This window comes from Microtus oregoni, unplaced genomic scaffold (assembly GCF_018167655.1).
Source record: "Microtus oregoni isolate MIOR12 unplaced genomic scaffold, Mior012 000054F_ref0000373, whole genome shotgun sequence".
NCBI classification, from domain to species: Eukaryota; Metazoa; Chordata; class Mammalia; order Rodentia; family Cricetidae; genus Microtus; species Microtus oregoni.
In genome coordinates, this window is record NW_024543830.1 from 2,779,974 (window position 1) to 2,792,438 (window position 12,465).

Below are 12,465 nucleotides of genomic sequence, written 5' to 3' on the forward strand. Positions count from 1 at the left end.
TCAAAAGCCCACGGCTCCTGAACCGGGAGAGGCAGTGGCCCCTAGTGGCTAATGGGCCATCTGCAATTGTGGGGCAGAGCAGGATCTCGGGACTCTGAGCCAGGCTGTCTGATCCGTACTCCATAGCCCTTGGAGCCTACCCTTCCTCCCATCCTAAGTGCCGGTCCCCTGCCCACACCATATTCTGGACCACTGCTCAGACAGCGGGGTCCTCAGGACAACGAAGAGCGTCATTTGTCACAATCAACTTTAATAAAAAATAAATTAGTTCTGGGATGGGCATCACTTTGGGGGTGGAGTGGGGGCGGGGGCGAGGGTGTCTTATGCTGACAGCTCTCTTTTTCATCCTCTTCACAACTGGTCCCTGCTCTGGAGAGGCCTGGTCCTTCCTGGGCAAGGTAGGGTAGCAAGGGTCCCCTAGCTGATGGGGAGGTAGGGATACAGAGGCTAGATAAGGGCGGGGGGGGGGGGCAGCAGGGTAGCTTAGGTGTGAGAACTGACCTGGGAATCAGGATTGGGACACACACTGGAACTTGTGGGGGCACACTTTAAGTAGATCAGACTAGTGTGGGGAGGTAACCCTGATCCTCCTCAGCCCAGAAAGCATCCGGGAAACAAGCGTCGCCCACTTCCCACTCTTCCCCAGTCTGCTTTTGGGGAAGTGGCACATACGCAGGGGCAGACACCCAGGTAGGCTCACATCTTAGGGCGTCACGCTATAGAGCAAACCCAACAGCAGGTGAACAGTCCCCTTATCCTCTCAAAGCGGAGGACAGACATCTCTGGTGACACTGAGACCAGGTGAGAAGCCAGAGGGATACAGAGTGGGCTCGCCAGTGGGTGCCCAGTGCTAGCGTAAGAAAACCATGAAGAGAAGGATCTCTTGGACCCATTTCAAGCAGGCTCCAGCTGGGACCGCTCCAGGACGTGGGCGCACGAGCGGCAGCAGGTAGCTGTGTAGTAGGGGTAGACGCAGAGCCGGGCCTGCACCACCAGGGGGCAGTGTGGAGAGTTGTCCTTGCATTGGTCATCTGAAGACAGGTCAATGGCACAAGACAGGACTGACATCATCTCTCTGAAGTGTGTTGCCCGCTCCCACCAGCCTTCTCATCTGCCCACATTCCAGCTAATTCCCCTCTGCTGGGGGTGGACAGGGAAGCTCTTTACCAGGGCGCTGGTGGCAGGGCTGGCTGTTACAGGCCCGCTTTCGGGAAGGTCGCAGGTGAGGAGAGCATCGGGCGCTCAGAGTGTGGTTGGCACTCAGGCACTGGACTTCCCGTGTCTGCGTGCCTCCCTCGCAGGAGCGAGAACACTGGGGAGACCATAGCCGTCAGTCAACATTAAAGTTCCCAGGGCTGCTCCTCAGACTACCCCCTCCCTCTCCGAAAGATAGCGGAGGAACATTATCCAGGGGCCCAAGGTCCACCAGTTTCCCCGAGTCTCTGGGAAGTGGGGCCGCATGAGCGCTCACCTGAGTTGTCCTGGGCTGAGTGCAGCGAGAAAAGCCCTCTTTGCTAGAGGCCCACATGGAGCAGAGCAAGGGAGCCAGGCACTCACCGGACTCCAGAGAGTCGAAAACCATCGGTCCTCACAGGCCTGCCCCTGACAGGGCTGCAGCGCAGGGGGCCTGGGGAGGTGGGAACAGTCGCTGGGAGTAGTCACATTGAACTCGGCTCCCAGTTTAGACACGCAGATGATGTTTCTGTGCTGCGTGCCAGATCCACACTCCGAGGAACACTGTGTAAGCGGGGAAGATAGATCACTCCAGTTCCGGATGTGGGACCCATCAGGACTGGCTTCCCTCCTGCCCCCCATCTCCCGGCCCTCAGCTGACCTCACTCCAGGGCCCTGTGTACCAGCGCCATGTCCTCTCACAGGGCCCTAAGCTGCAGGCACGCATGTCAGGAGGGCGGCTTCTGAGAGGGCAGCCCTGCTCAGTGCTTCCTGCTCCTGCTTCCTGGTCCCCCTGGAGGGTCTCCCCACTCCTAAGGCAGACCACAGAGCGTCTCTGGATTCCTGTCCCACACTCGACTGAGCACTGTTGAGAGGGAGAGTGGCCTGTGTGAAGGGAGGCTGCTGGTGACTGGACAGGAGGGGAGGCCCCACATCTGGGGGTTCAGGAGTGCCCTGGGGTACCAGCCTGTAAGAGGAGGCAGACAGCTAGATTTCCAGACTGGCCTCGAACCTGGTGTGAAGCTGAGATAACCTTGAATTTCTTATCCTCTTGTCTCTACCTCCTGGGTGCTGGGATTACAGGTGTGTGCCATTACACCGGGTTCATGTGATACTAGGGATCAAAAGTGGGGCCTCGTACATGCTGAGACAAGCACACTACCAATTTTAACTACATCCCATCTCATTTTTAAATAAAACTTTATTGCTACATAATGTAATTGTTATTTATTATTATCTAAATAATCAGGGTCTCTTATGTAGTCTCGGCTGTCCTTGAACTCACAGAGATCCTCCTGCCTCTGCCTCCCCGGCCTGCGCCAACACCCAGCCAGTGTATGGTAAGTGAGTTCACAGGGGCTGGCTCTCTCTCCCTCCACTGTAGGGCCCAGGGACCTCACTCAGTTGTCAGGCTTGCCCAGTGAGTGCTCTTCACCTACTGAGCCACCTCACCAATTTTGTTATTTTATGTCTGTGTATGCCGCATATGCCCACAGAGGCCAGAAGAGGGCGCCAGATCTACTGGAGCTGGAGTTAGCCTCAGTTGTGAGCCACTTGCTATGGGTGCCGAAAACTGATCCCAGGTCCTCCAGCAGAGCAGGGAGGGGGCTTAAGTACTGAGCCCTCTCTCCAGCCCATTTTTTCTTGTTTCTTTCGTTTTTGTTTATTTGGTTGGGGTTTTTTTTTTTTTTTGTTGTTGTTGTTATTGTTGGTGGTGGTGATGTTTTTGAGTCAGGGTCTCATTTTGTAGCCCTGGCTAGCCTAAAACTCAGTATGTAGACCAGGCTGGCCACAGACTCACAGAGGTCCACCTGCCTTAACGGGGTTAAAGGTGTGCTGCCTCACCCAGCCTGCTGTTGTTTTTAAGACAGGTTCTGCTCTAGGTCATGTAGCCTGGAATTTACTACGTGGCCTCTCACATCGGTCTCCAGGCCCTAAAATGACAGTTGGGAATGCAAGCTCCCCACTTAGCTCTGAGGTCCTAGGCCAGGAGAAATAAAAGTTTATCAAGCTGATTTGGACAGGTTGTGACAGAGTGGCTTGGGACATGGTGACCAGGGAAGCCTGGCTTGTGGGCCCCACCTTGGAACTCCAGTCGCTGTGAAACCAGGCTGTGGTACAGGGTCCCATGTCGCAGGCCTCTCTGCTGGGCGGTGGGGGAGGCCCGGAAGCACACTCCTGCTTGCTCACTTCGTCGCCATTGCTTCCCACGCACCGGACTTGCCGGCTTCTCTGACCACGGCCACAACGCACTGAGCACTGAAAGACAAGAAAACAGAGACCCTGCATTACTCATCATCCTCCGGCCGTCCTACAGAACCAGGGCTTTACAGACCGCGGGAGCCGAGCACAGGCTCAGGCTGACCATCACCGTGCATCTCCCTAATGCTGGGGTTCCATGTAGGTCTTGTTTGTAGTTTATGACGACAGAGAAAACGGCGGGGAAACCACTGCCCTGTCTTCTCCAGGGCTCTCCGCACCTGCACCCGCTCACCTGGCTCCAGGGGGAGCTAATCTCCCAGTGGCCGCAGAGGTGCAGCTGACAAGCCTGGGTGATGTTGGGCCGGGGGAGATGCCCACAACGCTCTGGAGGCACAGAGGAGCCACCGCCTCCAAATTCTTGTCTGCAGAGCAGCTGGCGGTGCTGGGTGCCAGGGCCGCAGGACCGGCTGCAGGACGTCCATTCCCCAGCCTCCCAGCTGTGAACGTGGGTGGGGCAGAGAGAAAGACGGGCGGAGATGTGTGGGGTTGCCCGGCTGGGACCCTCAGAGGAAAAGAGCACATTTCACAGCTGGAGGCTGCGTTCCTAGCCGGGAAGGAAGCCGCCAGGGTTTCCTCACAATCTAAGGGATGCCAACCTTTCTAATCTAACGTCTCCGTGCAGACAGGAGCTAGGAAATTGCTACAGAGTCCAGGTAAGAAGGTTGTGGACTAACCTTCCCTGTGGACCATACTCACTATGGGGGACACGGGGGCCCATGGCAGGGTTCAGGGGAAGCTGGGGGTCTGGCACCCGTGGCACAGCTCTGTTCATCCATCTCCTCTCCTGACTCACGGGAAATGCAGAGGAAAATGGGGCGCCAAACACCTGAAGGGAATAAGAGGGCAGCCAGGGGAGGCAGGAACTCAGAGCCCAATTCCAGTGAGGTTCCAGACACAGGGTCCAGTACAGACCCACGGGTCCAGGAGATGGAATCTATATAGATACACAGAATGGGGATTTGGGCTGATGCGCCAGCAAGACAGGCATGCAGGCTCACCTTTGCCGCAGGATGCTGAACATTCGGAATGCCCCACTTGCTTCCAGTATCCGATGGACCCCAGGGATGTCCTGGCGTGAGTCAGGGCAGGCACTTGGGGAATCCGCACCTGACGCTGGAGGGTGCCTGGTGCCCGAACTGGGCGAGGAGCTGGAGCAAGTAGGGGCTCTCCCCTCAGCATCTCTGCAGGGGAGTCCAGGAGCCCAATCAGATGCTTCTCTGCAACCCGGGCACCCCGTCACTGCCGCACCCCTTTTGTGGGTCTGAGGATCCTAGTTTTACCAGGCTGAAGTTGAAGGGCTGGAGGCTTGGTGGAGGGGCTCTCCAGGGCAGGAGGGGAGGCGATGACATACTGATAAGAAACACCTGGGTTGTCCTCTTGAAAGATCATCTGAGGAGAGAAAATAGCAAATGTTTGGGGTGACAAGAGGGGAATACGGAGGGGGAGGGGCGGGTAAAAAAAAAGAGGGGAATACACCAGATTTCTCCCTAAGGGACCCCCACGGCTCTGCCCTAAGGGGCCTCTCTCTCCAGCAGTCTAGTGCTCCTCCTCCCGCCTCAGGCTTACATAGACGTCCATGGGCTGGGTGGTGGGGCCTTCGGCTGACAGACTCTCCCCCTTGCCTTCCTCCCGAGGAGGACGGTTGTACTGGAAGACAGTCCCGACGGCCGAATAGGACCCTGGAGGATCCACAGCCCAGTTTCCGTTGATAATGGAGCGGCCCCCAGGCCCTCGAAGTGCTAAAAGACAGAACCCTGAACTGAGTGACAGTGGCATACCTTCCTGAGCCTTGGTGCATGCCACCTGCCCAGAACCCTAGGACCTCGGGACCTCAGCCATCCACCTCCCTCACCCACTCCACCAGGCTTGGGGGAAGGCCACCAACCTCTTCCTGTTTGGCCTTTTGCTGTGCTGAAGAGGGGAGGCAGATCAAAGAAACAGGGTGGACTGGGACTTAGGACTGAGTTTCTCACCGAGGTAATTGGAACTGGGTCGGAACTGGGAAATCTGAAGATGGGTGGCTCCCGCAGGGATCCACAGGATCTTTTGATAGCCCAAGGGGCCCCCTCGGTCAGTAAGGTTTCCCGAAATGAGCCGACAGGTAGAGCCATCACCTCCGCAGACTCCGCAACCATCTGGACGCCTGCCAGAGCCAAGGATCCCATCACAGCCGGGGCTCTGGGAAAAGTGAGGTGAGGCAGGGGCCACACAAAAGCCAGGCACACCTCACACCCGGCCCTACTCCACACAGGGCCCCCAGCTCACCCCCTGACCTGCTCCTCCATCCCCAACCAACTGCAGAGAAGCCTAGCCAAGTCCGGTGGGATCCTGCCTACAACACACCCCTTGCTGGACCGCAAGAACCTCCTTTTGGCCACCCCAGTCTGGTGTTTCCACTGTTGTAATAATAAATTAAAGGAGTGTGTGTGTGCGCGCGTGCACGTGCAAGCATGCTAGTGTGGAAACCAACACCCTGCCCTCCCTCACCAACACCCTGCCCTCCCTCACCAACACCCTGCCCTCCCTCACCAGGCAGCGACCCGCGACACAAATATCTAGGGATCCAGGCTGACACAGGGTCCCATCCTGAACCTTTTCAGTGTGACGGACATAGAAGCGGAAGCCACGGGGGCGACAGTTTAGTTCACAGCGCTGGGAACCCTGAACTGAGGGGTAAGACATGATAGTTAGCAGGGGTCCCTAACGGAGGGAGCATCCCCAGAGTCCCAGTAGTCCTCCTGAAGTTGCTGTGGAGGAAGGGAGGGTACAGTTTCCTATGCTTAGGGTTTTGTTGTTTGTCTTTTGTTTTTGTTGTGCTATGTGGTGTCAAGCTTATGAATTTTACTGATCCTCCTACCTCATTCTCCTAAAACAGGGGAAGTTCTGCACCTGGCCATCAAAAAGGGGGTTTTGTTGTTGCTGTTTGGAGTGTGTCTGGAGTGGGGTGCTCCTGTGGGAGTCAGAGGTCGGCTTGCAGGAGTGGGTCCCCTCCTTCCATGATGGGTCTGGAGACCACACTCCGACCATCAGGCTGAAGCGTCTTTACCCAATGAGCCATCCTATCTTTCCTGACTGTGAGTTCATAGCCCATGGATTTGTCTTGGTGACAAGCTGACAAGTGGACAGTAACCTGGGAGCGCCCGCTATGCCAGCACGAAGATGTCTCTGCTGGCACCAGTGACCCGGTCACATTCACACCCCTCCCAGATCAAAACCAAGAGGCATCCCAGCCCACCATGTCCCGGCCATCCACCCATCACTTTCTGAACACTCCACCCTTCTCAGGTCAGGGCTGAGTCTCTGCTGAGAACTGAGAATTAAGACACAGGAGGCAGAGAGGAGCCACCCAAACCCGAGTCAGCCCTGCCAGGGGACTAGAAACTGCACCTTCAGTGAAGGGCTCCCACTGGTACAGCTGGCCCATGAATTCCTGGGAGTCAAAGGCAGCACACTGCAGGGCTCTGGGGTCTGGCTGCTCAGGGGGGCAAAGCTGAGGAGGCAGATACACAGCATCAGAACCGGGGAGGAAACCTGGGGTGCAAGCTAGGGCTGGACTAGGGACTGGATACTGGTAGGTCAGCTCCCCAGAACACCAAGGTTCCTGCCCTGAAGTTAGAACCACCACCCTGCAGGGCGGTGGTGGCACACGCCTTTAATCCCAGCACTCGGGAGGCAGAGGCAGGCGGATCTCTGTGAGTTCTAGGCCAGCCTGGTCTACAGAGCTAGTTCCAGGACAGGCTCCAAAGCTACAGAGAAACCCTGTCTCGAAAAACTAAAAAGAAAAGAACCACCACCCTGAGGTCTAAGTCCACAAACTGAGGACTCGGGTTGGGGACTCGGGTCAGGGGACATGAGAGCCTGGGGTAGGGGACCCAGAGGAAGATCTCACCTCTTGACTGCAGGCTCTCAGCTGCTCGCTTTCCCCAGGGCATTTTGGAACAGGGCTACCGGAAGTAAAAAGGCTCCAGCGGGGGCTGGAGTCTCTTGTCAGAGGCAGCCAGCCTTCTGGGGACCTGGGAGGACTCCCTCGAGGTCTCCAGGGCCCCCTGCTCTGTTGGCCTCGACTCCGACTCCGGGGGACAGAAGGGAAAGGATGAGGGCGTGGCTCTGCTCCCTGGGGACTGTTCCAACCCTGGGAAGATGGCATCCGTGGCCCAGGGGATCCCTGGAAAGACCTACTGTCTCCAACGAAGGACGTGGGTGAAGGGATCCCCGTGTCAGAGGGAGCAGAACCGCTTCTGGGGGGCACCTCTATCTGAGTACTTCCAGGCTTTGGAGTTTCAGCTTGGGGGGAGCCGGGATGGGCATGCAGTTCCGGAAGCTGCGTTTGAGGGCTGCGGTCTGCAGGGGCCGCTTCTGTGCTTAAAGGCTGGGATGGAAGGGGCCCTTTCCCTGTAGAGTTCTTCGGTTGCTCCAGTCTGGTTCTGCGGGGGTGCCTGCGGCTCCGGTGCAGCGGCAAGGCAAAGGGCACTCTCCCATAACCAAACATCCCTGGCTTGATAGGGTCTCGAACCCGGGACCTGAGAGGATGGTGCAGACTCGAATCATCTCCTAGCCCGTCTCCCCAGTTCACATCCTGAAAGATCAGCCTGTAGAGGCGAAGACCCCTTGCCCCTTTCCGTTCCTCCACCTCTCCCTACGCTGCTGGGCCCTCAGGGCCTCACCTCTGGGCCCCTTGAGTCTCTTGGATCTTCTCTCTCCCCAGTTGAGAAGCAGGACCTTGAAGAGGGCCACCCCTTCCCCGAGGTGGTGGTCTGTACAGGGACTGGGGATCCCGGGGAGTCTGGGGTCTGGAGCCCTGACCCCGGGGCCGGAGGGCTTCTGGATGTCTTGGGGGTCGGGGAGGAAGGGATAGGCCAGGGTGCAGTTCACATATTCGGCTTCTGCGCTGCACCCCCACCCCACAGGGCTGGGAGCAGGGGGCCCACCGGCCCCAATGTCCCCAGAGGCCCTCAGGAACCTGGTCCTCCTCTGATGGTGTTGGAAGAGAAGGTCCAAACAGCTGCACAGGGGTGGGAGGACACACAACGCAGTCAGAGTTAGTGTCAAGGGTCAAGGGTTGTTAGTTGTCCAAGGTCACATGTGTTGGGAGGGCCAGACTCCAGCCTTTGGGTTCTCTAACCAAAAGGGAGGGAGTTGGCAGGGACACTGGCTGGGCCAAGCCTGGATGAGGGGCTGAAGTCTCCCAGGGAGAAAGTGAAGCCTCCCTAAAGGGGAGGCCAGGGCAGAGTAGGGGGACCCTGGGCAGAGTAGCAGCGGCTCCCTTGGCTAGGGCTCACCTCCTGATCTTGGCAGAGCTGAAGAAGAGGCAGAAGCAGCATCACACATAGCCAGAGCCTGCACGTCAAGGGGTGGGGGCCGTCAGAGGGAGCCAGGAGTGTTACGACATTACCCACCCCCACCCAGGCTCCCCACATCCTGGTTGCCAACTTCTCAGGAAGCAGAAGTCCCTTGTCACTGACCAGGCCCCTTCTAACAATCCCTACCTTCTCTTTTTCTTTTCTTTTTTGGTCTTTCAAGACAGGGTTTTTCTGTGTTACCCTGGTTGTCCTGGAACTAGCTCTGTGGACTAGGCTGTTCTTGAACTCACAGAGCTCCACCTGCCTCTGCCTCCTGAGTTTAAGGCGTCTGCCGCAACTACTCAGTCCCTTCCCTTGCTATTAGAGATAGAGCGGTCTCTGCACTGATAGCCCTTGCTCTTACCTGCCCAAGCAGGTCTCCATTGCTCTTCCCTTGACTGCCCCTGGGCTGGGGAGCAGGGGACAGGGTAGCTACTCTGGCATCTGGGCACGGAGGGTGTTCTGAGGAGGAAGCAGCACACTGGTTACCCTCTAGATAGCCGGGATACTGAAGGGCTGTCTCAGCACAGCACCAGCGGGGCAGAGGGAAGATTGGTCCACCCCTTTACTACCTAAGGGTGGGAGCAACAAGGAACGCTCTTTGTCATCTGCTGAGGCCAGGGTGGGGGGCTGACCTCAGCCTTCCAGTTCAATTGAGTCCCTCCCTATGGCCCAAGATGGCTTAGCTCCTCCAGAAGCCCCGAGGAGGGACAGTGCATAGGCAGCTGGACCAGGACATTCTTTCTCCAGAGCTCTAGGACCAAGGAGGCAGGCTATGCCAGGCGCCCCTATGAGCAGTCAGTCAGAGGGCCCTTGGCACCAGGTGTGGGGGCAAAAGCCTTAATCCCACCCTTTGGGATAGGGAACAGGAGGATCAGGAGTTCAAGGCCAGCCTGGGTGACGTGAGACCCCCCCCATCTCAAAACAAACAAACAAAAAACCTCCTTCCCTAAAACCAAACCAAATTAAAGAAAGGAAGGAAGGAAGGAAGGAAGGAAGAAAGAAAGAAAGAAAGAAATCACAAGGGCATTCCTTTCCTACCTGCCTCCGGCCTCTTTCTTCCCCTCTTAGCTAAAGCTCCTTATAGACGGCCAGGGCATCTGGGCTACCACAGGCCCTTTCTTGTCCAAGGGATAAGCTAAGTGGGCGAATGGTGGTGACTTAAGCTCCCTGTGGGTGCCAGCACCCACGAGGCACTGGCTCAGGGCGACTTAGTTCATGGACAGCTAGTTTTCTTCTTTTTATTTTTTCTTCCAATTCGCAGCCAAAATGGCTGGGCACCTAGAAGGGGAAGATGCAGTCATAGCTGCTCAGACTTCCCAGTCAGCAGCTTCTCCTGCTATCAAGGAAGTGCAGCCTGAAGTCTAGCCTTGAACACTGGGTACCCTGTCCTCCAGGCCTGTCTCTCCCTACCCCCTGTCCTCCAAGCCCCTTCCTTCTCACCCACACCCCTCATCCCATCTCAGTTCTGCTTTCCAGGAAAAACACTGTTTCTGTTGGATCTGAATGGCAGCACCAGGGGAATCCAAGGATTGCAGGCCAAGGCAGGCCAGCTCAGGGCAGGCGAAAGACAGGGAAAGCAAAGTTAGGTCCTGCTCCCCCTCCCCAGGACCCCAGGACTTGGGAATTTGCAGAAGGGAACAGAGTGGCTGAGCCTTCTCCTTCCCCTTGCTGGGTCAGCCACTGATGTTCAACCCACCCACTAACCCTCTACCTGCCCGCCCTGTGAGGCTGGAAGGAAGGAGAAGGGGTGAGGCACACAACCTGTCTCTTCTTGGATGCTGGTCCCCTCTCCACCTCCCTCTGCTTCTCTCTGCTCCCCCAGGTCTGTCTGTCCCTGCAGCCTCTCCGTGGTCTACCCAGTACACATAATCCTGTCCTGAGCTGGCTTTGGCAGCTCTCTGGAGAAGTGAGGGGTGGGGGGTGACGAGAACTCCTGGGGCCAGGGCCAGGCCTGGCTCCCTCTCTGGAAAAGTTCACCCCACCCTCCCCTGCATAGGGGAGCAGAAGCAGACTCCCCCCTCCCTGCACAAATGTATGCTTGTTGTCCCTTTTTCACGCCCAGGGTGAGGAAGGCAGAAGTTGGACGCGGGCACCCTGAAGTCAAGGTGGACCCTGGTAAGGACCAACCTGGGCTGCTCCTGGTCACGCCCCACATTGGGCCATTGACGTCAAGGAAAGTGACCTGCACGGAGCTAACCCCTTCACCCTCGGGCTCACCTCGGGCAAGTGAGCCATTGCTGGGGGAAAGAAGCGCCAGTAAGTACTGGACTGGCAGAGAAGAGTTGCTGTCCCGTCAGAATTCCATCCCAACAGGTGTCTTTCTTTTTCCTCAGACTCTCCCAACAGGCTGAGCTGTGCGAAGGGCACTCACCCGCATCCCTCCCGGACACCCTAGCCCTGCGTTCCCGGAGTGCAGGCGTCGGGTCGCATCCTCTCGAAGCCCCTCGGGGAGGAAGCGGGCGGCGCCGGCTTGCAGGGAGGTCCCGTATGTTTTCCAATTTCACTGTGTGACTTAATAGGAATCTTGGCTCAAGTCCTTGCCCGGATGATGGGACCAGACCCCCTCCCCAGGAATTCGCTCCAGGGTCCGCTGTTCTGTGACCGGGAGAACCCGGGCGGGGGTCGGGGAGCCTCTACCTTCTCTGCGCCCGCTCTCTCCAGCTGCCCTCCACAGCGGCCACCGCGGCTGGGAGCCTGGGGACAGCGCCGCCCGCGGCAGGCTCCGCCTCGCGCCGCCCACGCCCCGCCCGCCACGCGCTGGCCGCAATCACCCACTCCGGGCGCCCCGGACGGCAACGAGCCGTGCAGCCACGCAGCCGGCACCGCTCCCGCACCCACCCCGGGGCTTAAACCCCACCGACCCTGGCAGAGCGGCCTCTGGTGGACCTTGTACCCGAAGAACACGGGCAAGTCGCGGACCGCAGGGGGATTCACAAACTGGACCCCGTGGCCCTGCGCAATCTCAGATCCACCCAAGCCGAGGCCCTCTCCTCCACGCAGCCCATGCCATCCCCTCCACTTTTCCCATGCTGGGCAGTGAACCGTGTGGCTCTGATGGCCGAGGACGTATGTGAGCCTCGGTTTCTTCATCCATAAAATTTTACACCCCAGAGCTTAGCGGAAGGAATGCACGTTGAATTATGAGTCAGACAAATTTGGATTTGAATTTCAGCTTGAGCGCTTGCCAGCTCTGTCGTCTTTCATGAGCACTTCAACTTCAATGCCGCAGTGTCGTCTGTAGAATGGGAGACTGGTGTGTAAATTAGGCAGGAAATGTCTGTCCATCTCCATGTGGAAGAATGACTCAGAAGGGGTGCCAAGTGAAGAAGGAATGAAAAAAAAGGCTTTTACTTTTTGTGATTTTTGTTCTATTTATATTGTTTGTCTTTTTGTAAATATTTATTTGGCTGTTTATTTTCGAGGCAGGGACCTATTATGGAGTCCTTGCCGGCCTGGACCTCGCTGTGTAGACCAGGCTGGCCCCCAACTCACACAAATCCACCTGCCTTGCGTCTGGATTAAAGTCCTGCACCACCACACCTGTCCAACCTTGTAAATTTTCTGAAAAACAAAAACACATAGTGCATGGTTGTGTATATTTCTAATCTCAGCACTTAGGTGGCTGAGGCAGGAGGACCACTGCAAGTTCAAGACCAGCCTGGGAAAGCCAGCAAGTTTTAGGGCAGAC

General features: G+C 57.2%; 1 protein-coding gene across 3 annotated transcripts; it reads right to left on the reverse strand.

The window, feature by feature from the left end:
* Positions 1 to 232: 232 nt before the first annotated feature.
* Positions 233 to 11,460, reverse strand: LOC121438080 (ADAMTS-like protein 4). 3 transcript variants are annotated; one of them, XM_041638300.1, is made up of 20 exons: positions 11,415 to 11,460; positions 11,149 to 11,288; positions 9,816 to 10,055; positions 9,139 to 9,236; positions 8,715 to 8,772; positions 8,100 to 8,437; positions 7,325 to 7,955; positions 6,823 to 6,925; positions 5,965 to 6,101; positions 5,409 to 5,613; positions 5,002 to 5,174; positions 4,716 to 4,824; positions 4,434 to 4,616; positions 4,132 to 4,261; positions 3,668 to 3,872; positions 3,256 to 3,432; positions 1,835 to 2,038; positions 1,558 to 1,737; positions 1,168 to 1,312; positions 233 to 1,031 (listed from the first exon to the last, which is right to left on the reverse strand). In XM_041638300.1, exons 4-20 carry the CDS (start codon positions 9,156 to 9,158, stop codon positions 895 to 897), a joined length of 3,135 nt encoding a protein of 1,044 aa, XP_041494234.1. In that variant the 5' UTR covers positions 9,159 to 9,236; positions 9,816 to 10,055; positions 11,149 to 11,288; positions 11,415 to 11,460; the 3' UTR covers positions 233 to 894. The 3 variants fall into 3 exon arrangements, with proteins under 3 accessions (XP_041494234.1, XP_041494236.1, XP_041494237.1); XM_041638302.1 differs by lacking the exons at positions 9,816 to 10,055; positions 11,415 to 11,460 and having other exon boundaries at positions 11,149 to 11,304; XM_041638303.1 differs by lacking the exons at positions 233 to 1,031; positions 1,168 to 1,312; positions 1,558 to 1,737; positions 11,415 to 11,460 and having other exon boundaries at positions 2,007 to 2,140; positions 11,149 to 11,300.
* Positions 11,461 to 12,465: the final 1,005 nt, after the last annotated feature.